Genomic DNA, 27,547 nt, shown 5'->3' on the forward strand with positions numbered 1-27,547 from the left:
ATCCTATTTGGAGATTTATTTTAAGAAAATGATCATGGATCACTGCAATGATAGAGCTATTTATGTTAAATTGGAAATGGGATAAATGACAATGTATGCATTGTAAGAGTAACACTTAATGACAGAAAAGTCTGTATATATCCTTAAGTAGAAATAAGTTCTAAAACACTGTAAACTGAGTATGATTATTTGTTTAAAAGTACCCACATACAAAAAAAAAAATGAAAATACACTTTTGTGTTCATCCATATTTTTGTACTGCTTTTGTGTTTTTTACATTTTCCTACAAGGAACATGTATTATTTTGGTAATATAAAAATCAGTCATAGTTGTTATTTTTTAAACACAAGGCTTGGACTAGTCATGTGTCTTTAAATTAAAAAAAATAAAGAAGTCCCTTCTTCCCCTACTGTTACACTCCCTGAGGAAGAAGCTCAACTATCCGCACTTGGCCTTTCTGGGGCAGGGGGTGCAGAACCCAGTGCTGCTAGAGGGACCACCTGAGGACACTCAGGTCACACCTCAGACACCTTTCTCCTTGTCTTCCTTTCCATGACAGCTCTTCTCACACACAAGTACACACGCGCATACATGAACATGCCATTTTCTGGCCATTTGAAAACTCAACGCGACACAGAGGAAAGACCACAAAAAGGGTCCAGGTGCTCATCTACCTCTATCATTCATTCCTGGGAACGGGCAAATCACATTCCCTCCTTTGCACAATGGAGATGACAGGATTGGTGTGTTGGAACTTAAAGACAGCGAAACAAAGGATAGGCATCCGAAAAGTATTTCTGAAAGACCTTTCTCAACAGAGGCCAAGTATACAAAAGCTATATCTTATTTCCTAACCTTAATATAAGAAAAAAATACTCTCATTGTGAGAATACTTCAATATGTGATCGATGCAAATATTAGGGTCAAAAGAGAGAAAGTGTATAAGTGAAAATATATTGATTAGTTATTTTGTATTTTCTTCATGTAGTTTTGCTGGTGACTGGAATACATTCAAATAAAGAAATGACAAAGAAGATTAAAAGGCCGAAATTCAGTAAGTAAAACTGTAATTCTTCACTGACAGAAGGCTTGTGTCTCCCATGAGGAGAGTTGTTACACTTGTTTTAGATAATTTGGAAGGTTGTTTGGGTTTGGTTTTTCCTTATCTCAATTACTCTGCACTCAGACTAAATAGTTCTGATCCTTATTTATCACCTAGCGCATTCCAAGAAGCGTCTGAGATAGGAGTCCTGAGTTTAGGGTGAAAGATACGTGGTTCCACTATGATAGAAAGATTCAAAACACACACAAAGGGCAACACTCTGTCTCGATGGCCAAGCTCTAGTAGATGGTATTTTCCTGCCATTGAAATGATGTCTCAGCTCCCCATACTAGAAAATTCAGTCTGGCTAATGCAAAGGTCCAGCAAACCTGCCCACCTTCCAGCATGGCCTGGAGTCAGAAGGTAGATTTCCCAGAAAATCCTATGAGGTTTCACATGTAATCCATGGGGAGAGAAAAAATAAATTTTATTTTGGAGTTAAGATTACAAAACAGAAAATCCAAAGTAGCAGTTGCTTCGATTAAGACAGAAGTTTCTTTCTCCTTTATACATAGTCAGCCTGGGATTTTCTGGAAGTTTCACAATCTTTAAGAACCCAGAATCCTTTGTCTTGTTATTCTGCTTTTCTCAATGTGGCTCCCAACTCACTGTCTACCATGGCTACCCCAGTTCCATCAATCATGTTCACATTTCAGTCTGCAGGAAGGGGTGAAAAAGGACACACACCCACTCTCTTTAAGAAAAGTTTGTTTGTCTCTCTCAGATCAGCTGTGACCTCTGCAGGGTTAAAGATGAGTCCAGGAAATCAAATATACCACTTCTACTTACCTGCCGTTGACCATCATTAAGGGAGAGTGGGAAATGTCTTGATTTCAAGCATCTACATTACTAGGAAAGAAGGGAGAACGGATATTGGGAAATAGCTAGCAGGCCAGAACACAGATGGGAAATTTCACACTCAAATGTTGTGAGCACACTGAGATGGATCCAGCCTTGTGGGCTTGCTGGAGGCTTGCATTAAGGTATATGTAGAAAGGGCCATAAAAGGCAGGCTTTAGATATAATCAATGTTCTCTGCTCTCCACAACAAATACTTCTTCATAGGCATGTAATCACTTAGATGCCTTGAAATCAGCAACACTGATAATTTGAAATAAAAGAAAGAGATTTGCTTCACACACCATTCTTTTTTCTTTCTGCTCCTTTAAACCCTCCACATGGGATTTCCTGTTGAAATAAGACCCAAAGGGCAAGCGTCCACAGCCTCCTAGCCTGAAATACTAAAAAGGAATTAGTTGTTTATTTATTCCTGTCAAAGTCGAGAGCCAAGAGAATCGGCTCAACGGCACATGTGTGTTCAAAACAATGTGTTGGGTTAATATGGAGACAAATGCACACCCAAGTATAAATTCCTTTGGGTTGTTTCCAGTATCTTCCTTAGCTTATATACAGAAATCAGGAAAGGTTCCATGACTACCATGACAACAGTTTTCAGTGACTAGGAAAGTCTGTGCTAAATGACCCAAGGGCAAACCTCTTTGAGAGATCGCAAATGGATTGAATTTCTGATATGCTAAATTCTACCCTTCTTCTCAAACTCTCCCTAGCACATTTGAATCAATAAGTGCATGAGGCCTTTTTCTCCAATTAGAAACTCTGGCACAATCATTAAACAAAGGGTGGGGGGAGATACAATGAAGGTAACAGGATATTCCCAAACCATGGCGATATCTGATTCTTTACCTCAGGAGTATTTCCAAATTATACTCTATAGCTTGAGGCCAAAGTAATTTTCATTTTTTCTAACTCAATGTTGTGAATCTGCCATGGGGGTAAGTGACTGACGGCAAAGGAGGCACATCATTCATTCATTTGACAAGCATTTATTAGGCATCAGCCAAGTGCCAGTTACTAAATTTAGATGCCAGATACAACAGTAATACACACACAGTCTTTGCCCTAACAGAGCTCAAAATCTAGGGAGTAAGAAAGAAGTTACCAGGCAATTAAAATGTCTTATATAAGTGTTGGACTCAGGAGCTAAAGTTAGTCTTGAGAATATGGAGAAGAAGTTGTGTATCTGGGAGGGCTTCCTGGAGAAAGTGATACACCTCCAGATATTTGAAGGCCAAATAGGAATTGGTCAGACAATAAGAAGAAAAGAGTATTAGAAGCAGAAAGAAAAACAGTACACCCAAGTCCTGAAAGTACTTTTAAAAAGTAGCTGAGTATGGATGAAATATAGAGTAGGAGGTCCATGTGTTGAGATAAAAAATGGAGGGATAAGCAAGTGCCAGATCCTGAAGATCTTTGTTACAATGTCCAGGAATCTGGACTTCATCATGAAGGCAACAGGGAGTATTTCAGTGTAGGTTATTTTGGATGCAATTAGCAGAAATCTAAAGCCAACTTGCTTAAGCAATAAAGGGGGTTTGGGGAGGACGTCGGGTAACTTGCAGAACCCAAGGCAGGGATGACAGCGAGAACTCACTGGGACTGTCCTCCAGATGTAAAGACCTCAGGAATCAGCACCCCTGCTTCTCTCTGTGTGTCTGCCTCACTGTCTCCCTCTCTCAGTGTGGACCATGTCTCTCCATGCAGATCCCAAACTTCTAGGGGGGAATAATCTAATTACATCAGCCTGTGTTAGGGCAGTGGTTCAGAGAAGATTAAAGTGGATCAGGGGAATAAAACAATCTTCCCAACAACAACACTTAAAAAAAAAAAAAAAAAAAAACCCTTTGTACCAACATATAAAGACAGAAGGAAGAGAAAATTATTTATTAGTGAATAAGCATTAGATTTACACACAAGTACAGGTGGGATAAAACTGTCTATTGAGAACTTCACACAAATTTATACAGTAAAGTGGAAAATAGAACAATTGCAACTTCTCTTATCTCCTTGAGAGATAAATATACACACCTCACAATTGTCTCTAGTATACCTAGACACCTCTGACTCTTCTGGGGTTATTTATGGATCATTTTACTCTTATAGTTGATACTTCAAAATATATCTTACAAGGAGCTACTGAAGGGTGTTAAGCAGAAAAGCAAAATCATAAAAGCAGAGCTTTAAACAAATCACTTAGGCTTCAGTCAGTGGTTCTCAGAGGCTGTTCTGGACCAGCAGCATCAGCATGTCCTGGAAAGTTCTGCCCACCCACCCCAAACCCCTGAATCCAAAACCCTAGTGGGAAGGGAGAGGGCAGCAATCTGTGTTTTAACAAGCTCTCTGGGTGAATCCAAGGCCCGGTAAAATTTGAGAACTGGTGGACTAGAGAGAGAATCAAGATCAGGGCAGCATAAAGGTAGGAGTGAGAGTGTTGGTGTGGACAGGTTCTCTTCAGGGTCTACTGACTTCTCTTCTAGCCAGCCCTCAGTTTCCACCCGGTGCTAAAAGAATCAAATTCCATGATTACAGAAACTTTCCCCTCCCCTGGCCCAGCGCCTGTATGCCTTGTACAATCTAGAACATTCAGGACAGTCCCCTGAGAACATGAAAGCCTGGCTTCTTTCTTAGAATACTAATGGGGAAAATACAATAAGAATAAACGTAAATTTAATGTCTTAGTAAATTAACCTGTTGTATAGTCCATGGAAAAGTTTACCTCACTGTACAAAATGAGAGTTTCATCAAGGTTATTTTTTCAAGGCTCTTGTTTTCCCGGGAAGTTCTAGAGCCATAGACCTGGCCTTACCCAGAGGCATCTCAGTGGTAGGTTTGGTCAGCACAAACCTATTCAGGCAGTTTCTGACAAATGACCAAGATGTGGCTGCATTTCTCTTGATGGCTGAAGGCTACCAATAACAATGGAATGTTTTAGGTGTGTTCATAACATTCCACTCCTAAGCAGTCATGGCACCTTATGAATTTTAAGAATTAACTTCATTTGTGTGTATATTACACATTCAGAAAATGCCCTTCTCCAAGTCAGGAGCCTCTCAGCACATAATGTAATAAACCCCATCAAACGTTGCCACATAAATTCTGTCAGCCAAGGATTCTAGAAAAATCCCTGCCTGGCAGAGTGTCTGTGCTAGCGAGGGAAAAACTACTGAATTGTAAAATCTCCTCAATAGCTTTTCTACTTGTAAGGAAGTCTTGGAAGAGGCTCAGAAGCACTGGCCTTAGTCCAAAGTGGGTTGGAGGAGCTAGTGTTACACAGGTGAGAGCCTTAATGATCAACTCCATTCAACACATCACTGGCTGTCCATCTGCTAAGGCTCTGACTCCATTGAGCATCCAATCTCATGTAAGATAAAATAAATGCACACAAAGGAAAGCCTTTCTGGACTCAACTCCTACTGCCAACACACACACACACACATGCACGTGCGTGCACACACACATGCACACACACAAACACAACTTGTTTAGATGGCTCCTGTGTCTGTGCTTTGCTTCCGCTACTATATACTTACCATACATTATTATAAGGTGTTTTTGAATATAGTCTGTCTTCCCAACCAATCCAAAAGCACCATGAAGATATGCTTACTGCTCATTAGGTATTTGTTGATGGACGAAGAACAATAATAAACCAGTATAAACTGCAATAGGATTTGTACTGGTTTCATGAAAGAGCATCCAAGGAAGGACATGAAAAATAAGCAGAATTTTACAGGCAGAGGTAGGTGAAAGGGCTCCCACAGTGAACTAAGCCCAGATATCACAGGAAGCAAGTGGAAGATGACCTCAGGAAATAGTGAGTGGAGTGGTTTTGCTTAAGTGTCAGGGAGTCATGGGGGATGCAGCTGCAAGATGGGTTTGGACCAGGTAATGGCCAATCTGAGAAGCTTTGTTCTTCATACTTTAGAAGGTGGGGACTCTGAGAGTTTTCTGAGCAGAAAGTCTAGGTAATGAAGACAACAATCAGCAAGATAAACAAAAGCAAGATATTCTCCGCAGGCAATGAAACTATGTTCTGAAATATTTTCATTATTTTGAAGACTCTTGAAACAGTCTTAACCTTGGGTGAAATGTACAATGTTAATTCATATAGCTCTCCCCAATAGGTTAACCTTAATATCTTGTAAGACATGGGAAGATTTTTGCAATCAACCTTGAAAGAGGATGATTCCCAGAGATTCTGCCTCAGGCACGTAAAGGTCATTGTTCTCGGACTTGGTTATTTCGTGCATCGGACACTGATGAAGAGACATCCAACTCTGTGGTTATAGAATTTTGGTATAACATGCGTACGGCTTCTTGAGTAGGTTCACATGTCGCTAGCTGTAGCAACTTGTAAGTAATCCCCGGTGTTTGCCTGCTTCTTAGACAACCGGTGCCAACACCAGTGTGTTCTCCGTACAGACTGGTGTGTGCGCCTTCTCTCGGACCATGGAAACAGAAGGGGATTAACTTTCTAGCCCTCGTCTGATGTGTAGGAGAGTTGGACTCTCTCAGTGTTGATGATTTTTTAGTTAAGTACATTCTACTACAGCAATTCTCAGAAATACCAGGAAAACAATGTAAGAAATATTATACTAGAAGAGTTGCCTTGCAAGTATTTGGTGTAAATGTACAGATGGATACATGCAAACACAAACACACTCCATACACACAACCTATTTATAAGACATCCTTCATTCACTCACGAGTGACCTTCGAGTTCAGAAAAGCCCTTTGACATCAGAGTAGGGAAGCAGGAATTTAACTCCTTTTCTTCAGTTTCAGAAGAGGCAGCCAGGCAGAGCTGGCAAAGCTTTGGGTTTAGAGTCAGAGGATCTGAGTTCAGATCCTGCGTCTGCCACTTAATTGGTACCTGAGCTTGGGCAAGTCAACTTACCTCTCTGGAAAATGAGGACAGTATGCCTCTCAGGGTTCTCTAAGGGTCAAGTGAAAAAATGTGCATTACAGTCCTTTGTAAACTAAACATAAGTTATTTTTAGAGTCACAAACGTCTGCAGCTGTCCAAGTTAACCTCTGTTACCCAATCACTCCATCACCATCCTCCCATGGAGTGTGGATATTTACTCAAACCTGGCAAAAACATTGGTTAGAAGGACCAATCTTTATGGACTTTCTGAAGTGCTTTGAGTTACCTGCTGAGGCAAATGCCCTTTGCCAGGTCTGTCTTTATCAGTGATTTCCGTCACATCTCCTATGGTTTTCCCAACTGTTTTCCTATTGTCTTCCTGAGAAATCTTTAATTACCAAGGGAAAATATCTCTTTAGCCCCCAGTGCTACATACCTTCCTCGCAAGGCTTGTTGGCTCAGGCAAGAATGCAATATAGTGTTAGAATCAGATATATCTGGGTTCAAATCCAGTCCCACCATTGACCAAAGCTATAGCTTCATCATCCAGAGTGATGTCATCCCAATTTTAACTTGGCCACCATGGCTCCTCGGATGTCAGATTGTATCTGTGAAAATACCAATTCTATAACCTTTTTAAAAGTCTGAAGCTTTCCCTGGGATTTCTGGAGAACCTGAAACATATTCCTCAATTTTATCTACGAAGCCTTTCCTGTGTTCCCAGGACCTTCCAGTCCTGCTCTTGCCTGTGACTCAGCCACGTTACCAACTCCTCAAAGAAACTTCCCTTCATTGAATACTTTATCACATCTTGGAGCCTTTACTATAGATTTTCTTAGATCAAAAGAAGGAGCCACCCCATGGAACACAAGACCTCCCACCAGCACCTCTGTTCATCCTCACCCTCTCGTCTTTACCATTTCATGCCCAGCCTACTCTCTCCTGCATATCAACCCTATTTCACAGGTAGACTCTTCTCCATGCAGGCTCTTGGAAGGTAAGCCTCTATTCCAAGTAGGCTTGTCAATAAATTCCCATGGAAAAGAATACTGTGCAGTCTTGAAGAGTTCTAGCAAAAACAACTGTCGGCATTTTGGTCAGGTAGGATTATTAATTTGTCTAGTCCCAAGTGACCTGATCCATGCTGACCTCCTAGACCTTATCGTGGACCTCTCTCTCTCTCACCCACTGTGCTCCAGGCACACTGGCTCCTTTATGTTCTCTAACCACCAAGCCCCTTCCCACATCAGAGTTTTTGCCTTGGCTTTTCTGTCTGCTAGGAAGGTCTTTCCTTCAGGCCTCTGCTTGCTGACATCTTTTCATTATTCAAGTAACAGTATTAGGAGATTAAGTAGAGAGGAATTCAGGGACCAAATCATTTAAGGCCTTACAGACCACCTTAAGGAGCTTGGACATAATCCTAAGGATAACAGAAAGCCAATGAGGGGTTTTAAGCAGGAGAATGATGAAATCTGATTGTTACAAGCATCACCCTAGCTGTTCGATGGAGAAAGGACTGGGGCAAAGGATGTGTAACATGGAAGGAAGAAGACAAGACAGGAGTCTACTGTGTTAACAGTTGTGACAGGAAATGTCAGTGACTTGGACCAAGGTGCAGGTAGAGAGAAATAGCAGATCTGGAAATAAAACCAACAGGACTTACTAATGGATTGGTTCCATTCATTTATTCAATCATTCAGCAGACAGTTTGCTGAGCAGCAAACAAAAATCCCTGCCCTCTTGGAGTATACTTTCTAGTAGATGAGAGAAAAGGTAAGTGGAACTGGGACATTGAAAAAGTAGTAGCCTTTAAACACATAAAAGGAGTGAGGGTTTCAGGTGTGAGAAATGATACAAGCCAAGTCTGCAAGATAACATGCATTTGAAAACTCCCAGGGACACTAGTGGTGATTTCCGTGGAGGGAACTGTGGAAAGGCCTTAAGGATTCTGGAATTCTTCTTCTAGGCAGCAAAAAGCTAATGATGATTTTTGACCAAAGATTCAAATTTGATTGAATCAAAAGTGATCAGAGACTGCATAAGAAAAATGGAAAAGAATGCTTTGCAAAAGAAGCCACTACAAAGGAAGAATTGGCATATCTGGTTACTGAGTGTTAGGATCAAGGAGAAAGAAGCATTCATCTTCCAATTTTACTTAATGGTCATCTTTATTTTGTTAACTTTTTTGCATAATTCTCTTAAAGTAGGATTTTACTCTAGTTGAATACCACAGTCCAACAAAACCATTTAATGTCCAAACTGTTTATGCATGAGTGCTTTTATGTTATAATTCCTCCTCACTAACGTACTAGAGGCAAACTTACAATGGCCTTCTCAAATGGAAAAGATGAATGGCAAAATAAGAAGTAGCATCTACAATTTTATTTGGCTTGCTACATCACCGACTGATTGCACATGACACCGCCCAGTAATCACTCTGTTACTAGACCGGGCAGGACACCCAATGCGGAACAGAAACATTTGCAGTTCTGCCTCTAAGATTGCAATATCACATGAAAATAGTGGCTCAGACAGGACCAGTTTTTCCCCAGGAACCCTCTGAGATGAGATCTTTGCTCAGGATGGCAGACACAGTACCTCAATGAGTAGCATCTGAAGGATGTCCTACAGTTCTAGCTCTCTAGGTTCCAACTGGTTATTCTCTTTTCTCCGTGGCTGGTGCCAAGAGCCACTGGGAAGGAATCCTTGGCAAATTCTGAGAAACCCCCATGAGCTCTCATGAAAGTGGCCATGACCATAAGTCAAGGTAACCTTCAGGAATCATGTGAGCGAGAAGCAGAGCAGAGGGCCAAGGGACCCACCTCTGGGCAAAGGCTCTAGTGAAGCAGTTCTGGGCTACCCCCAGAGCCTCTGCCACCAGCAACTGTCCACTCAGGAAGGACTGGGAGAGTCTCTCTTCTTGTTTTCTCCAAATGTTCCCGCAAATAAACCTTTTTTATGACTTCTGAATAAGTTCTCACCTGGGCTTAATAGTGGGGACGCGGAATCCCCCCAGCACCCGACTCTCTGTTTTGTCGTTTGCCAAATGTCTTCCTGGGAACGATATTTCTGGAGCTGCCTTAATTTTGACTTGTCCTCTTAAGGAGGCTAATGTCTTTGCTTTTAAGGAGAAGGAAGAAGGGAAATATGAAAATGAGACTAAGTAACAAAGGAGAAAGAGAAAGAAGAGAAAAACCTAAGCTATACGATGGACTAGCTCAAAAGTATTCAGAGGAAACGCAAAACTAAATCTTTTTATCTGGGCCTAAAGCGGATAAATGGAAGAGTCTCAGAAGGCTACAGGACAATTTCACAACTAACTGAGGAGACCATGAAGAAATAAACCACGGCTTCCTTACACTCAAAGATAAGCTGCCCGGAAGGTGCACATGGCTGCTTCTTCCCAGCTGGAGTTAGACATCATAATTTCCAGTGATTTGGGCAATAACTCTGAAAGTTTTGAGTAGCTCACTCTCTCCAGTTTGATTTCCTGTACAAAGTTAACAGATATTTGACCTGTAGCTACACTTTGCCACTGCACCTTGTTTTTCCAAAATGCACGGGCCTATGAGCTTTGCTACATTTTTCCCCCCTGTGGGATGAGCTATCAATCGGTTTTGCTAATCCAGTTGGGTGCAGATGAAACAGATCCTATTTAAGACACTTCTCAGGTCTATGCGCAAAGAAGACCAAACAATGAAAAATAACAAGTGCTCCTTAAAGGAAGGGGAAGGGGAATTGATAGCAGGAAGCAAGAAATTCCCATGTGACATTTTTCCCCTTATCTTTTTAAACCAAGTATTTCATGGAAATTCCCACTGCATGTGCTGTGTGCACCCCGGAGCCTTTCGATACGTTTAGTTGTTATATAAAACTCATACAGTAAGCTTCTAGGTATACCCATTTACTCAACTTCAGATTTGAGTTTGTCTGCTAGGAGGTCCAAAATCTTAGACAGCCTAAGTTACAACCCAGTGGAACCCTAGTTCGAGGAGCTTGTCACCTCCTACTTCAAATAAATAAGAACCAAGAAGGAATACTCTGCTTTTCTGTCCATCTAAGGAAGTGGATGCACTTGAGAGTAGGGAAGTGATCTACAGAAAGGAGAGCTGAACGCATTCAGTTATACCCAGGGATCAAACAACTAACTAGTTTACTACACTGGCAACTTCAGCCCCCAAATTGCCTTTTTAAAAAAATACTCTAACTCAAAATAGTAAATGCAGCCTTGAGCATCAGGGCTTAAAAGAATAAAAGATACAAAGAAAATAACTTTGGAGAGGAGGCAACCTGTGGTGGGAAGAGAGAAACCACAAAGCTGTTTTGAGCAGTGCTCCACTTCTTCATGCAGACCACAGATTGTTTTAGCCTGTGATCACACTCGGCCCCCGGGCTCCCGGGAGAAGGACTTCCGTGCCGGCCCAGCCCTGAGTGGCAGAGGCCGTATGGGAGGGGTGTTTCAGAAAAGAGTAGGAGTTCTAACTTCGTTCTCTCCAGTCTGAATGAAATGCAACTCTGCTCCACTGGGGTTTGTAAGGGTTAAAAAAACGAGTGTGCATTCTGGATACAGCTGGAAGCCATTAACAACTCGGAGACCATCTCGGTGACCCAGTTAGAGGGTGGGTGGCCTGGCAGAGATCCTGAATCCGTGCACATGTACGGAGTCGCGACTCCCAGCACTGGGCGGGGCTTTATTTCTACCTCCCACCCGATGTGGAAATCCCCTCTTCAACCATTCAGTCCCTGCCTGCACACTGCCAGCCCATTCACTGCTAGTGGGGCAGCCCATTCCTGCACGGATGAATTCTATTACTAGAAAAGTTCTTCTTAGCTAAACGTGCCTCCATAAAGTCTACCCTTTGGTTCTAACTCTGCCTCTGATGCCACAGCACACAGCAGTCCTACTTGTGACGACGACTGTCACCTGCTTCCCAGTTCTCTCCTTCTTGAGGCCGTACTGCCCATTTCTGCCAGCATTCCTCACAGACACCCCCCCCCCCAGCCTGCTTACTCTTTGCTCTGTGCTCATGTTTCAGAGCCCCTGTGGAAGAATAGGGCCCAAAATGAATACACTCCCAGCTCAAAGGGCATCAGTATAGTGTCATCTAGGAGTTTTTGCAGGAAATTTTTTTCAGGGAAGATGCAGCTGCTCTTCCTTGGAGGTCCTGCCATTAGAGCATCTACCCACCGCACCGGTAGGCAAGCTTTCAGCTCCGAAAGACTTGCCTAATACACTGGAGGGTACTAGCCTGGCAATTGCAGTCACAAAGCCAAAAAGGAGGGAAGAAAGAATGAATAGGCTTCCCCTGGGTGCTCAGCATGCGGTTCCCAGCTTTCCGCCAAGTGCTGAGGCAGATGAGAAAAGATCACTTCCATCTTGACCATGGGCCTAGGAACCATCCTCTAGTACCAAGACAAAAGATCACTTTCACTTTCAATCTCCTCTGTCCTAACACCTTCTGTCGAGTCCCACATCCCCCACAGAACACAGGCACTCAAGCCTCCTCTACCTGGCCTGGCCCTACCAACCGCAGCCCTCCCACGAGGCTCCAGTGCGGAGCGTCTGCTGCAGCAGGCCAACCTGTCCCAGCCAGTCCTGACCCCTAGCCCCATGCTCCCTGCTTGCCCTTCCTGGCATAGCTTTCCCTCCCCTGTAATGTTGTCTGAGAGTCTTCTCTTTCCCTGGGCTAGCTCCAGAGCATCTGAAAAACCAGGGCTCTCCAGCTATTGACTCCAGATGATATTTCTGGTCACTGGAAACAGATCTTTTCCCGGCGTTCTCTTCAATTAATTGATTGTCCAGAATAACACAGGAATGAGCCTTCTGATTTTGCTCTTAGCAGCTAAATGCAATGGATGATCTTTGCCGCTCCTTTGGTCTGAGGGATGTCCTAATTAATTACGTCTTTGCTTTCATTATATGGAGGGGATCAGGGTCAGCCCAGGCCCTGGTTTTAGAGATTAACTAAGTGAACAGTTACAACCTAAAAGAGTCACCTCATACCTATATCAGCTGATACCATAAAGTGTAATTTTGAACTAATTTTATATTCTCAGCTGTGCCTCAGATCAACTGTGATGTTAAAGCTGGAAAGATAATCAATCCTGAGTTCGTTGTGAAGTGTCCGGCGGGATGCCAAGACCCCAAGTACCACGTTTATGGCACAGATGTCTACGCTTCCTACTCCAGCGTGTGTGCCGCTGCGGTTCACAGGTGGGCAGTTCAGCTAGCAATCAGGGCAGGGCAGGGAGCCAGGGCAGGGCTGCCTGATTTAGCAAACAAAAATGTACAAATGTAACTGAGCATCCTGTATTTCATCTGGCAACCCTATCCCACGGGATTCTGTGGGAGCCGTGCATGGTCCTGGGCCTCCTTTCACAGCGCTCTGTGGCTATAGGGGCTGACTTCTCTTTACACCTTAATGAAGATGGGAGGAAGATTCTTTCATGTCTGTGACAAGAAAGCCAAAGTTTTTGATGATATAAAGCACATTTTTTCTACCTGTAGGTGCTAAGCAAGGAAATACTAGAGATGAGACTAAGGAAAGCCCAGAGGTTGGGAGGAGAAAGATCACAGCCATGGAGATGGCCTGAGACAAATGGAACAGGAAAAGCGAGAAGGAGAGAAACAATGGTAGTGCTTGGTCAGCTGTTGGTTTGAGACCCAGGCAGGAGGACAGGAGACATGGCTTGCTTTGGACTAAGCCACTGCCTAAATGAGGAGAGGCAAAAGTGACCTTCACAGAATCCTCATACCTTTTTCTCAGGCCTGGAGTCAAAGTACAAGAAATGTCTATTTATTTAATATCTTTGACAATAAGGTTAATGTGTGTGTGTTTCAAGTACCTCACCTGTGATATCTTATTTAAACTTCACAACTCCCCTATGGGGTATCTACTACTATTAGCTATACCTTAAGGATGAAGAGAAGTTGAACAGCTTTTATAAAGCCACACTATCAAAATTTAGTACCAGAGTGGGGACTCCAACCTGAGTCCGCTGCCTGTGCTCCCAACCACTACCCGGCACTGGTTTCAGGTGGAGCTCCTGAGTCAGAGCTTGGATACTGGAGACTAGGTGAAGTTTCTGAATTATTTAGGCTTCTGGGATCTTTTTCTTTTTCCTTATTTGCATACCAGTCAGTTCATTGTTCAGTCGTATCTATGCCAGAGAGACGGGAGAAGATGTAAAATTTGTTCCCTTTCAAGGTATCTAGCCAGCAGCTCCTCTGAAATTTGGAGAAGCAGTAAGAAAAAAAATGTATGTGTAAAGTAAGAATTAAGAATTAATAGTCGATTTTGTTGGCCATACTCCCCTTTGCCCCACCACTGCGGAGGGATGATGAGCTAACTGACTTTTGAGCATGGGCAGGACCATGAAGTCTCTATTAAGGATAACTAGTGGAATACTAAAGAAAAACAACACTCGATGCTGTTTCTTAACTCCAGGCTATGGAATAAAAATATTTTGCATTCACTCTGAAGTCAATTTCAGGCAAAAAGGAAAGAGGTATATAAATCTACTCACACGTGTGCGTGCACAAATACACATGTGCATGCCTCCCACATGTACTTGCACATGTGCATGCTCATATTCATCCCTACATGCACACACACACGCACATGCCCAGGCAGCTCCCCCACATCAGCACTCTCCAGTCTGTGATTCCAGGTGACTGGCAAAGGCTACCTCTGGCACTGGCTGGCATGTTTCCATGCAGGACAGAGCCACACAAGTTAATTTGACCTCATCAAAGATGTCATCATAACAGATTGCTTACACTGTGATTCTCTTTTTACATCATCCCAACCCTAGGAGGCTGCTGTTAGCATCCCCATCTGTTAGAAGAGAAGCTGAGGCATAGGGAAGTTAATTAAGTTGCTAGTTAGTAGCACATTCAGGATTAGAATTCATATCCATGAGTTCCAGTCCAGAGCCCAGGTGACACCTTTTCATTAGAACAAGGCATCCCAGAACTGCTTAATGTACAAAGTGAGGATGTGAGAGGGACTTGGACTCTGGAGCACAAAGAGCTGGCAAAGGCTTGATGATGGATGGACACACCACTGGAGAGAAAATAAGAAGGGCACCGACCTGGGCCAGAACTTAGGAATCCCAGAGTCTCAGTAAGAGTCTAGGAATTTGCTGGGAAGAACATAGATGACGGTAGAGGAGCAGAGGAGAACAGCTGGAGTGTTTCAGAACACAAGATTTGCTCCTTGAGCAACTGAGTGCCACTGTAGCTTCAGGACAAGGGACTCATATAGTGGGAAACTATTTGGAAAGAAGTATCACTGTCCATGGAGCAGATGAATAGAGGTCTTCCAGAGGAAAAGAGATTTTTTTTTTATATATGTAACAGAAGGAGGCTGTTTTCAGAAGGCAGGATTTAAGATAGAAAACATAAGTAGAAAGTGTATAAGGGACCACCTATCATTGTCCTGCCAGAGACATCAGTCAGAGCAGAGAAACTGGAGAGAGCATACTTTGATTTAGAAATCCAGACTTAATATTCAGCTTAAAGGATTTAATATTCATACAATACAAGGTCTGTCCAGGAGGTATTCAGCCATGAACTATGAAAAATAGAGACATTTACTGAAGAAAATACAAGATACAGATACAAGAAACACTGTACATAGGACAATGATGTCTCAGTCCCCTTCAAAGCAGGCCCCCTGGGACCTCACGCAGTTCTCCCCATCACCATCAGCTGCCCCGGGGTATTTTCCTGAATCTCATCAATGGTTTCAAGTCTCTTCCCTTTCAAAGGTGATTTTAATTTGGGAAAAGCTAGAAGTTGCAGGGTGCCAAATCTGGGCTGTAGAGGGGCTGAGTCACCTGGGCGAGTTGATGTTTCACCAAACATCTCTGCACGAGATGTGATGCATGAGTGGGCATGTTGTTGTGATGAAGCTGCCAATCACCAGCTGCCCACAGCTGCGGCCTTCTGAGTCATCTGAATAGTTTCCATGGAGGAATGTTCAAGCCTAATGCAAAATTTGATGCAGATTCATTGCTCTACTTGCTCAGTCATTTTGAATGCAATGACCACACAGTACACATGCTTACTAAGTGGCATCTACCGCTCCCACTGACTAGTACAGTGAAGTCATTATTATTCATGTATGTGCACTCCAGTCCACATTCCTTGGTTGCCAGGTTACATCGACCTCACACAAACTGTTCTCATTATATTAACAACGGCTGGACTTTTTTCAGACAGTCCTTGTGACTGATTTCCTTTATACTCTCAAACCAAAGGCATAATGAACATGTCTGAGGCATCATCTTTTGGCTCAGTCTTGTCCTGAACTAAGCTCTTTATTTAAAGTGGAACCAAGTGCTGGGGAGAGGGGAGATTTCTCTGAGACAGGGCAGTACAGAGCCCAGCTCCGTGCAGAGCATTCTTCACACTAACTTCTGACCAGATATCCGCCATGAGAATGGAAGCATTCAAAACCTGGCCTGGTGGTGGGCAGTCTCCTTCCTCTGAGTCAACGAGCTGTCCCTCAGCTTATCCCAGTCCCTGGTACCAGGGTTCGGGAGGAGGCAAACCTCAAGGCCATGTTCAGAATCATATAGAACATCTGAAGAATGCAAAGAAGTGGAACTGAATTCGCTCTTTCGGAGCGTATACATGAAGTACTCCCATATGACTAAGGATACAAATGAGGTCCTATTCATATAAATTCTCCAAATTACCATGGCCCTATCCCCATCTGCTTTATAAGTAAAACCACCACTTTTTTCAGGCTCTTGCAATCCTCCAGTATCTCCTATGGTGGTCAAGGGTCTGGTGCATTCGCCTCCTTGGACTGCTGGTGACCCCTATTGTTTACAGACCACTGACCTCCCCAGGAAATGCCCTTGTAGAGAATGACTGGGAACATCCACATCCTCCAGTTAAGTCCACAAGATGAGGCTTCACTCTCTTCTACAACAACTGGGACATCTCATGGGAACACAATGGGCCTACATCTGCATCTTTCCCAAAGTCTGGGTTTTCAGTCTTGCATAACCTTCCCAGGGATTATCAGCAGCCAAGTCCAGCTTGAGAACCCCTGGGCCCTCCACATGCCTTTCAAACAGCCTGAGGAGAACTCAGCACAGGCCTCCGCCCTCACTCTTGGTGGCAGCTACAGTGAGTGCTCTGACTTAAACGAGAGCAAGTGTGTGCGCATGTGCATGCATACACACACACACACACACACACACACATATACACACATGCTTCCTCAACACAATGGACTATAAATCCAAGAGCAGAAGTAAGGGACTGCGGGATAGTTCTTTTTAATAATGAGAATTTTACGCGTATGCTGGTGTTATGCTGGTAAACATTTAACAACCAACTCTCCAAAAATGCTGGGGTGGCTGATTTACCAATTTTTGTGGTATAAGTGCTCCCATGATGTCTGATTCCAAGCTATCTGTGTGAAATGAACCAGCTCCCACAATCCTGAAAGCTTAACTATTGGCTTTGGAAAACAGAGACCACATACCACTGACAGGCCTTCTAACACAGAAGCATAAAACATGGTCCTTTCCCTAAGAAAATTCCCAGTCTAGTTGGGAGACAAAATTAACTCAAGAAATTTGTAGGAAAGAGCACAAAACCAAATAAAATCAGAGTCTCCCTTGTAAGACAGAACTTTAAGGTGTTGTTAGGAAGGGGCTTAGCAAAGTCGTGTCTGAATCTCTGTGGAGAAGGAGCCGTTAGGGACCGAGTGAGGCGGAAGTGGGAACCAGGTCCTCCAGAGCAAACAGGGAGACAGGTGAGGGAGAGTCCTGTGGTCTCTCAGGCCAGCTGAGACCAGCCTGTCTGCAGCTGCGGGAAGTGCGGTAACGATACTGAGAGCTCCAGAGAGCAAAGAGGGCAGGATCGCAAAGACACGAGAATTTAGTGTTGGGAGGTTCCTGTGCCTTTGAACCCTGAGAGACCACAGTGACCAAGAGGGACAGGCCCAGAATTCCAGGTCAGTTAGACGTGGGTTCAAATCCCCACCTTGCAATTTACTAGTTACACAATCTGGAGTCACTCAACCTATCTAAGCCTTTTTCTATGAACTGGGAATAACAGCATTCATTTCATTCCACAGCTCATAGGTTTGCTGAGGGGACCCAGGCAGATACCATGTGGAATTGATTTTAAAGCAATTCAGTGCTTTAAATGTCAAGTATTATTATCACTTTCTTTTCTTCTGTATCATGGGGAAGCTGAGCATTGAAAGTTGTTGATTCTCTATCAAGTGGGAGAGCAGGAAATGGCAACTTTTATTCCTGGAGGGAAGGAAGGGTGTTGATAAAAACAAATCTAAGTACTTTCTTAGCTCCTCTGTGCCATAAATTACAGATACCCAAAAAAGCCATTTTAACCTCTGGGGCAAAGAAATGACAAAGTGAAAGTGATATTCAAGAACCAGAACAGAGTCTCTGCCTCACATAGGAAGAACAAGGTAGATATGTTGGTTACGTCACATCAGGATCTAAAGCCTTCAAAATCCTAGAAATTAAATAAACAACTCCAGTCTTGGAGGCCTCTTTTTAAAGACCTTAATTTAGCTGCACACCTTCCTTCCCTGGCCCAAAATAAAAGGAATAATTTGCATTTAAAATGTTATTCTACACACATACCCTGTGAAATAACTGGAATCATTCTGAGATGTCACAAAACCAAACTGGAATAATTAGGAGAGAAGTTTTACTTAAAAGAACAGCGAGAATGAGGAAACCAAGGAAAAGAAATGTGAGGCGTGGTGGCAAAGAGAAATTCCTGCCTGGCTGAGCAATCAGGTCCTGTGGTAAGGACAAGAAGGACACCCGAGCTGGGAGGTGAGATGCTAGGCCAAGTGAAGGAGGCATAGTTCCTGGGGGATGCGCCGCAGGTCAAGATAAACCTTCTCTTAATCCCACTGCTTTCCTATCTCTAAATAAAGATGGAGGCTGGCTTGATACTCTGCTGATCACATCAAATAATATATTTTCTGTTCCTCTTTCAAAAAAGTTTTTTTTTTCTTCATAGCGGTGTGCTCGATAACTCAGGAGGGAAAATACTTGTTCGCAAAGTAGCTGGACAGTCTGGGTACAAAGGGAGTTACTCCAATGGTGTGCAGTCCTTGTCCCTGCCTCGCTGGAGAGAATCCTTCATCATCTCAGGTATGCCCACACGCTGGGGGGATGCCGCTCCACTCGAGTGCTTGGGTGAAGTGACCTCACAGGACAAAATGTGCTCTTTTCAATGTGCTGTTAGTTTCAATTTATGGCCCGCCTCATTTCATGAAAATCTGAAGCATTCGTTCTTCTGATAATTGGGATCATGAAACAATGAATTATAATTAGAGTGATAAATCACTGCAAAGTCTGGGAGTTTTAAAAGGTTTGGTTACTCATGTTAAACACAACTGCAGCTATCTGTAAGTCCAATCAAACCTTTTAGTTAAGCGAATTATATTTAATAACTTATGTTTTCAAGTACTCCTTTCGTTAGGCCAAATGAGTCTCATATTTAGAATCTTATTCCTCAAGATTTCTGGTAAACAAATAGATAGGGACATGGGCTCTTAGAGAACTGAGCAACAATTTTATTTGAGATTAATTTTTACTTAATAATTGTTTTGCTAGTCAATCAGTTCTCACTATAAAGCTCCACTGGATATCCATAGATAATCATTTTCACTTTCCCCTGCCTTTTCTAAAGAGGGAATGCCAGTGAGCTAATAATGCCTAATGTGATTTCACAGTGAAAAGGTAACCAAGTATCTTTGTATTATTATGACCCCCCCTTTTTACATTTGTGAATTTCCCCAACCTAACCTTTTATTTTGAAAACATTTTAGTTTACAGAAAAATTCAAAGGATAATACAAAAAAATACCTATATTCCCTTCACATAGGTTCACCAGTTGTTAATGTGTTGCTGCATTTGCTTTATGTACTCATCTACCTACTCTCTACCTACAGTTTGTTGGAACCGTGTAAAAATAAGCTGCAGGCATCATGTCACTTTATCTTCAGCACGCACCTTGTAAGAACAAGAACATTTTCTTAAATAACCACAATGCCAACACCACACCTAAAAAATACACATTGGTACAATATTATTTGATAAACAGTTCTTATTCAGTTGTACCCAACTATGTTAAAATAGTCTTCAGAATAATTTATTCCATTTTTTGATCCACATCCATTCAAAGGTCATCCATTGCATTTAGTTGTCTTGTCTACTTAGTGTCCTTTAATCTGGAACTATCTCATCACAGTACCCTTTGGGTCACGAACAACAACGCCATTTTTGAAGATGTCTAGTAGTATGTCCCGTAATCTGGACCACAAGCACGCCCAGCTGTTTCCTCATTATTGGATTCAGGTTAAGTACTTTGGCAAGGATGCCACACTACACAGGTACCATCATAGCATGTCCATTATGTTATATCACAACGACCATATCAGGAGACACATAATGTCAACATGTCCAATTATTGGTGAGGCTAAATTTGATTATTTAAATATTTTACCTTATCTCCATGGTGAAAGTACCTTGTAATTAATCAATAATCTTCAGGGTGATACTTCAAAACAGCATGAATAGCTTGTTTCCCAACAAATCATCCAGTCATTTTGACGTATCTAATTGATGATCCTTGCTGTAGCAAGAATTACATTAGTAATTGCAAAATTATAGTTGTTCTACTTCTGTCACTTACTCCACATTCATTAGCTAGTATTTTTATATAAAGAAGAAACTTCCCCCCCTCCTGAACACTTAGCATTCAAATTAGACTGGTTTTCAAGTCAGAGAGTGGAGAGTCATCAACCATAGTACTACAAGGTTTGCCTTAGAATGAAGAATTCAGAACAGAGGTGTTTTGAAAATGCTAATGTCTAGAACACAAATTTGTTGAGCAAAGAGAAAAATATAATCTGCACCTAGGTGTTTACCAAGTAGCTCATGGCTAAATGAGAGTATTTTGATCTAAAGTACTTAGCCTGCAATCTAAGAATCCCAACAGAGGTTTAAAAGAAAAATTAAATCTGCTGAGATTATTCCCTATAAACCTCCACTTCCATGTTGCCTTATTCCATGTCCTGACATTTAACCGAAAACCTGCCTGCCAATGATAATAAACATTTGTGCTTCTGCAGTGGCGAGGAGTATCTTTTGAAGGAACGAGTCAGGAAAAAGCACTCCAGCAGCAAAAGGGTGTCCTGGTAGCCAAGGTACCTCCCTCCCCCACCCGGCTGCTCAGAGGCTCACGGACAAGTTTCCAATGCATTTTGAAGAATCATATCAGAATCTTCCTCAGGTGGCTCAGATGCCTCCAAAACCTTCCTCTGGGTTTTTATTTCTAATTGTCACATGTCACTGTGCTCCTTTACTTAATTTGCATTGGTCTGGGAGCGAGGCTGGACCAGGGAATGTGCATTTTTGGTTATCACAATATTTCAAAAGTCTAGGGATGGAAAAGTTCAGAGAGGGACCTCCTAAAACTGCCTATTTGTTTTTTGATCCACATTCAGAAAACAGAACTCATGCTCCTTTTCCTTCTGAGTAGAAATAGAAAGAACCGTAGGATTTTAGAAGAATAGGAAACAGAGACCGTGTCTCTACAGCACTCTGTTGATAAGCCAGGCCACAGCCAAGGGCCCTCCTTGGGTCTGAAATAACCTCCACTGTTGTCTATTTGGATCAGGCCCAGACAAGGGCAGAGGACCTGGAAAGGCCAAGCTCTGCGTCTAGGTGATTCTAATGGCATAAAGTAACTCGAGTAAACACAAACATTTTGCCTCATCCCCACTTTGAGTGACATTTGTTGGTAATGCCAGAGAAATTGTTTTTGTCCTTCTATGGTGATATATATTTTCAAAACCTTAAAAATTTTTTTTTCATTAGCTCCTACAACCTATATAGTAAGTTGGTCCATGTCGTTGTGCATATTTTCTGAAGAAAAAAAGAAAAACAAGAGTCTCAGACTGAAGCAGTTAATCAAAGGCAAAATAAAAACAGAAATGTATATTATTTTTAATTTTTTAAATATTATTTTTTAGTTACAGTTTACATTCAATGTTATTTTGTATTAGTTTCAAGTAAAACCTAGATTTTCTTACTCCCAATCCCAAACCCTTCCTGAGACCCCACTGTTTTGTCTGCTTCTGACCCTATAATCCTTTGTGACAAAATCATGTACTAGATTCTGCTCTACCCCCTGGGCTCTCCATTTAGCACCCCTCACCATCTTCTCCCTGGCCCCTCCCTATAAAAATATTCCCTCACACTGAGAGTTAAAATGCTTTCATTATTAGATGGAAATATTGGATAGCAGGTATTTGAATTTTAACCGAGATGTAAGCATTAAGATAATGCTTTGGTGAATAAATATTTACTGAGCATCTGCTACAGGGCAGACACTGTTGTAGGCACTGGGAATTCAACGGTGACCATGTGAGACAAATTGCCTACCTTTGGGGGTCTTCTATTACATTTCAGGGACACATTCTGTTTCTTGGTGAAGTTTCCAGCACTACCTCAATGGGGGGGGAAGACTGCAGGCAACAGCCTTTCGGGCAATTTTCAGTCCTACCCGGCTGGGTACTGCCCTACCCAGCCCCTATCCCCTGATCGGTTTCATTTCTCATGCCTCCATTATTTCCCTGATATACATTAGCATTCCCTCCCCTTGCCTGACAACAAACTTTCTCTCTCTGGGTGGGCAACAACTGCTTATTTTCAAGGCTGATCTACATTTACCTACTTTCAGGCGTCTGTAGTGCCATGAAACTCCAACGGATCCCACAGGGCCCATGAAGGTGCGAGGCAGCCATGCAGGCACAGCCAGCCTGGGGCCAGAGCCCTCCGGCATCTAAGGAGGAGCATGGGCAATGTTTTTACATCCACCTCCTGACCTAATTAAACATTCAAAGCCACGTATACGAAAACCTCCGCTTCCATGTTCCACCTTCATGGGCAAAATAAGGGTTGCTAATGCTAACTCTGAGTCATGGTATTTTATTGCTCCTTTTGAATATTAATAAAGCACAGGCTATATGGGAAAACAAAACACCACTTGACTTTTGTATTGTAATGAACAGTTCAACCACCAGGGAAACTGACTGATCTTATTGAACTCAAGAAAGATAAATTGGAAGGAGGGGGATCAGCTTATCAGAACAAAGTCATCTAAAAGCTCTAGCTCTAGAAATAAAATTTTTTCTTTTTCTCTTTTGCAGAAGGTAAACTCCAAAAGGGTGTAACCTATCCATCGGCTCTTACGTATTCATCAGCTAAAAGCCCAGCTGCCAAAGCAGGCAAGTGTTCATGAGTGATTTCATCTTAATCTTCTGAGTTCATAAACACACATTATTGTGTTTTAGGAGATGGTGTAGAAATTAACATCTTAACCAGTCAAGGCCCACTGACTGCAGTAATAGTTTAACAGATGCCAGGAAGATGGGCCCAGATATCAATGGGATCTGATGGCTGGGACTGAGGACTGGGGATTTATTTTTAGATTTCTGTTTTCACAATTCCAAGATCGTTCCCGTGTCTGTGTCATTTTCATTCAGATTTCAAGGCTGTTACCTTGAGTTTTATTGCTACTTTAGAAGATGACATTCTGTCTGGAAATATTCCCTGGCAGCTGAAAGGGAAAAGGCTGTCTTCACTTAGATATAAAATGAAGGGAAGCGAAGAGAATGATGTGGTCTATGAGATAATAGCAAGAAGCTAATCTGAATAACCCAAGCCACAGATGCACCGTCTCTGAGGTTGTGCCGACCTCGCATCATGTGAACCACAAAGGCGGTACAGCTACAGGTAGACCTCAGGCCAAGAAAATACCTTTTTCTAGGTTTCTCCGTTAAAGCAGGAAGTGTGCTATGTCGTATTGTGTCTTTGGGAGTACTTTGAGTTCCCGCACAAAGGGAAGCTATGAGTTACTTTATAATGGGATTTTGTATTGCTTCAAGAAACTTGATGGACTAGCTGATTTTGTTCATGTACTTCAGGAGAACATGGTTTAAGAATAGCAATAGAAGCTAGCATTTCTTGAGAATCTGCTGTGTGCTAGGCACTGTTCTAAAAGCTAATAATTGCATTTAATCACCCCAACAACACCACGTGTATGCACTATCCTTAGCTCTAATTTACAGTTTGAGGACAATGCAGCACAGAGAAGTTCAGTAACTTGCCCTTTGTCACACAGCTAATAAGTAACAGAGCTTCAAATCAAAGCCAGACAGTCTGGCTCCAGAAACCTCTCTCTATACTATTAAGCTGTATTTTTTATGCTAATAGCAGTGTATATAAAGAGTCCTGATTTGAGAAGCCTTGGCATATAAATAGAAAATGTTTTTCATTTTTTCACCTAGTTACTTCTCCAACTGTATCTTTAATGACATCTTAATTATTCTGGTAATCTAGACTTGTTTGGGTTGAAGTGCAAAGTATAGCTGTTCCCCACCCCTACCCCCAAGCCGGCAGCACATGGTGGCGGCTCAGGGACCATTCCTGAGATATCTCCTGTCTTTTGGTGTGGGCACAGAGAAGAGGAATAGGTGACAGAGGCTCCCCAAGTGACTGGCCCATTGATGGAGGGAGAGTATCCCTGGCTCCTCTGTTATCTCATCTGGCCTAGCAGTTCTCAGTGATTTCTGAGTAGGTGATATGTGTGGATGTATCTGGAGCCAGGGGACAGCGTTCAGCTGTGTCCTGGCTCTCTCTTGCTGGGTCAGAGACCTATGCCCCACCCCTTTCTCTGACTCAGGTGTCTGTTCCTTAGCTCAGCAGGCCCCTGGGCAGCCCCTTTGCACAGCACCATGGGAAGAGCTGGGGCTCTCTTCTTCCCTTTCAGGGGTTTGAGGAGAGCATAGATGGGGTGAGGCCTCCTTTCTCTTCCCCTCTCACTTCACCTTTGACCTTCTGAGCCCTGCACCCCTCCCACTTCAGAAACAATTCCTATGTTCAAGTAAGCCCCCCAACTTCAGGGATCACATGTCAAGCACCCTCTATTTTTACACTCAGAGGGAGAGTACTTCCAGGCTCCAAGAATACACCTCAAAACCTTTCTGCAAGCTCTGCTTCTGCACCCAGTGGGCCCATGGGTGCTGTGCTCAGAAAGATAAAGGGGAAAAGAGAGGCCTGTCTCCACTCCCTGCAGGCCCCTGTTGTTTTAGTGAGCGAGTCTCTTGAAGCCCCTTTACTTGGCTTTTGAAAAAGACAAGACATGCTGTCCCCACATGGTGGCTACTAATCCCTCTTATTCTTCTGGTCCTTTCCTTCTGCTGACTGGCCCCAGTGACGTGGCATTGGTGATAGAGCAGGTTCTACTCAAATGGCCCCCACCCGTGGGAAGTTTGGTGGCACCTTTCCTTATTTAGAATGGGGTGCTAGCACCTTCTGGCTTCAGCTTTAGGGCTTAGCCAGGATCCAGACAACAGGGAGAATCTGGACAACCTCCTACGACTGTAGCTATCAATGTCTGATCAAGTGTTTTCTCTGTGCCAGACACCTGTACTCAGTGGCACCGAGACAGAATGCCAATGGCACCCCCACTTTCAGATAAGGAAGCTGACCTTGGAGATGTTTAACCCCCTGCCCAAGGGCACCACTCTAACTGACCCATACAACATGCAAATTTTGATTGTATTCCCTCAAAGAAGGTAAAGTGGGGCGAGAGAGGGAAGAGACATTACAGCCAAAGAAAAGCTTCGACTATAAAATCAATTTGGTTTCTACATTCACCATATCAGAGATCATTTCCAAAATTTCTCTATCTACCCAAGCACCGTGACCCAGCTCAGCACCATCCACCGCCGGCAAGTGCTTGTTCCACGTGCCTCAGTCACTGCCGTCCAAGAGGAATGCAGGGATGCCAGGCAGGCTTTCTTGCACATAAATCTAAAATGAGCAAAAGCCATAGTTAGAACATCAAGAATTGCTAATGGCACTTGTGCCCTCTACCAAACCATCTCAGCCTTCAATGACTATCACCGGGTATTAACTATCCTATTACAAGATCATGTATAGTTGTCATAGTGGGAAAAATTAAGTTCCCTCATTCAGTTATTTATTCATTTATTCAAACCACATATTGAGCACCTTCTATGTACCAGGCGCTGAGCTAAACTACAAGATTTTTGACATAAAAGGGACACTTGGGATCTTGTTTAGCTTCAAAATACAGGAACATCTCTTTATAGTCCCACCATGGAATAAATTTCACCAACTCAAAAAATTTCAGTGAGAATCATAAAAGGATGACCCTCTGTGGCTACTCTTTCTTAAATGATAGAATTCCTATAGAAACTGGGGAAGAGCAGCAGAGATGGAGCCGTGAGGCCCAGTAGCTACTCAGGTCTCAGCAAGCCCCTATAAAGTGCTTCCTAATCCTTCCAAGAATGTGAGTTAACAGGTAAATCAGGTTAGGATGACCCCCCCCCCCCCCCAAAGCATAACAGCCTTCTTCCATGGGAAATGCTCTCACTCAAACAGTAGAAAGTATCTTGGTTTGCCCTGCGCAGCTCCTGCTGAGGACAGACATTCCTGAAATTTAAGCGCCGTTCCCCCAAGCAGCAGGGGACCACAGGCAGGCAGCTGTCCTTTGGCTAGGGCCTCAAGCTACTCTGAGCTAAATAAAAACAGGTAAGCGTTTGATTAATACTCTGCACGTAAAATGTACTGCCAGTTTATTTATATATTTCTCTCCAAATTAATAATTATATCCCGTATAAAATATACAAGTGATCATATTCAATGGCTTTTCCCTATATAAATGAAGTAGGTTGAACCTGGGCTGCATCTCCCTAAAGAGGCATTCATGCCGGTAGCATTTACCAGAGGGTAAGACAGAAGAGTACTTTAGAGAAATGAGAAACTTCCCTAAAACCTGTTATGAAAGCTCACTTCCTTTAAAGTAATGGAAATGTCATAAATCACAAGTTCGGCTTTGCCCAAGGATGGCGAGAAGACTGGCCAGACCCCTGAGGCCGCTGCCAGCTCTTCAGCAGTTTATCTGGCACAGTCCACAGGCCCACTTAAAGGCGAAGCCGGGCAAATGAGGGGTCTGCTTCCTGCCTTGACAGGCTAATGCCTGCAGGACCATTCCATCCCAGGATTCTGTTTGTTGGCCTGCTCTCCAAGTCAGTGCTTTGATTGCTGCAGAAGGTGACAGTGTCAGGGTGGGGAAATGAACAGGTGCCAGTGCTGGGTAGTGGATCTGAACACCCCACCACACATTTCTCTGCACAGCTGGTCTGGGGCCATGGTAGACGCTGTTTTCCCAGCATGCTGCACAATGGCAAAGGGGAAGCTGGATGGTTCCCATGAAGAGTACAGCACCTTCTTATCTCAAATGTCATCCCTTAGGGCCTGTTGATCTGTGTACCAAAGATACACCAACCCTGAGCCAAGTTAAGGCTAGAGCTGGGATGCTGTGGTAGGCTGAAATGTACCCCCTCATTGTCCCAAAGATATCCATGTCGTAATTCCTGGAGCCTGCGAATGTTACCTTATGTGGCAAAAATGGCCATTGCAGATGTGATTAACTTAAGGATCTTGAGATGGGGAGAATATCCTGAATTATCTGGGTGAGGCCTAAATGCAATCACATGTATTCTTATAATAGGGAGCTAGAGAGAGCTTTAACACAGACACAGAGACCAACTGAAGATGGAACAGAGAGAGAATTGAAGAATGCTGGCCTTTAAGATTGGAGTAGTGTGACC

At 43.0% G+C, this 27,547-nt stretch overlaps 1 protein-coding gene across 1 annotated transcript in view; it reads left to right on the forward strand.

Annotated features, from left to right (window-relative positions):
• Positions 1-27,547, forward strand: part of VIT (vitrin) — a 98,522-nt gene that overhangs the window by 31,528 nt on the left and 39,447 nt on the right. The window contains exons 3-6 of the mRNA XM_090280211.1: positions 989-1,054; positions 12,885-13,041; positions 18,853-18,986; positions 23,054-23,131. Coding sequence (XP_090136337.1) covers positions 989-1,054; positions 12,885-13,041; positions 18,853-18,986; positions 23,054-23,131 — 435 coding nt within the window. The remainder of the gene's footprint in view (positions 1-988; positions 1,055-12,884; positions 13,042-18,852; positions 18,987-23,053; positions 23,132-27,547) is intronic.

This window comes from Furipterus horrens, unplaced genomic scaffold, assembly GCF_987537825.1.
Source record: "Furipterus horrens unplaced genomic scaffold, mFurHor1.1.pri manual_scaffold_6, whole genome shotgun sequence".
NCBI classification, from domain to species: domain Eukaryota; kingdom Metazoa; phylum Chordata; class Mammalia; order Chiroptera; family Furipteridae; genus Furipterus; species Furipterus horrens.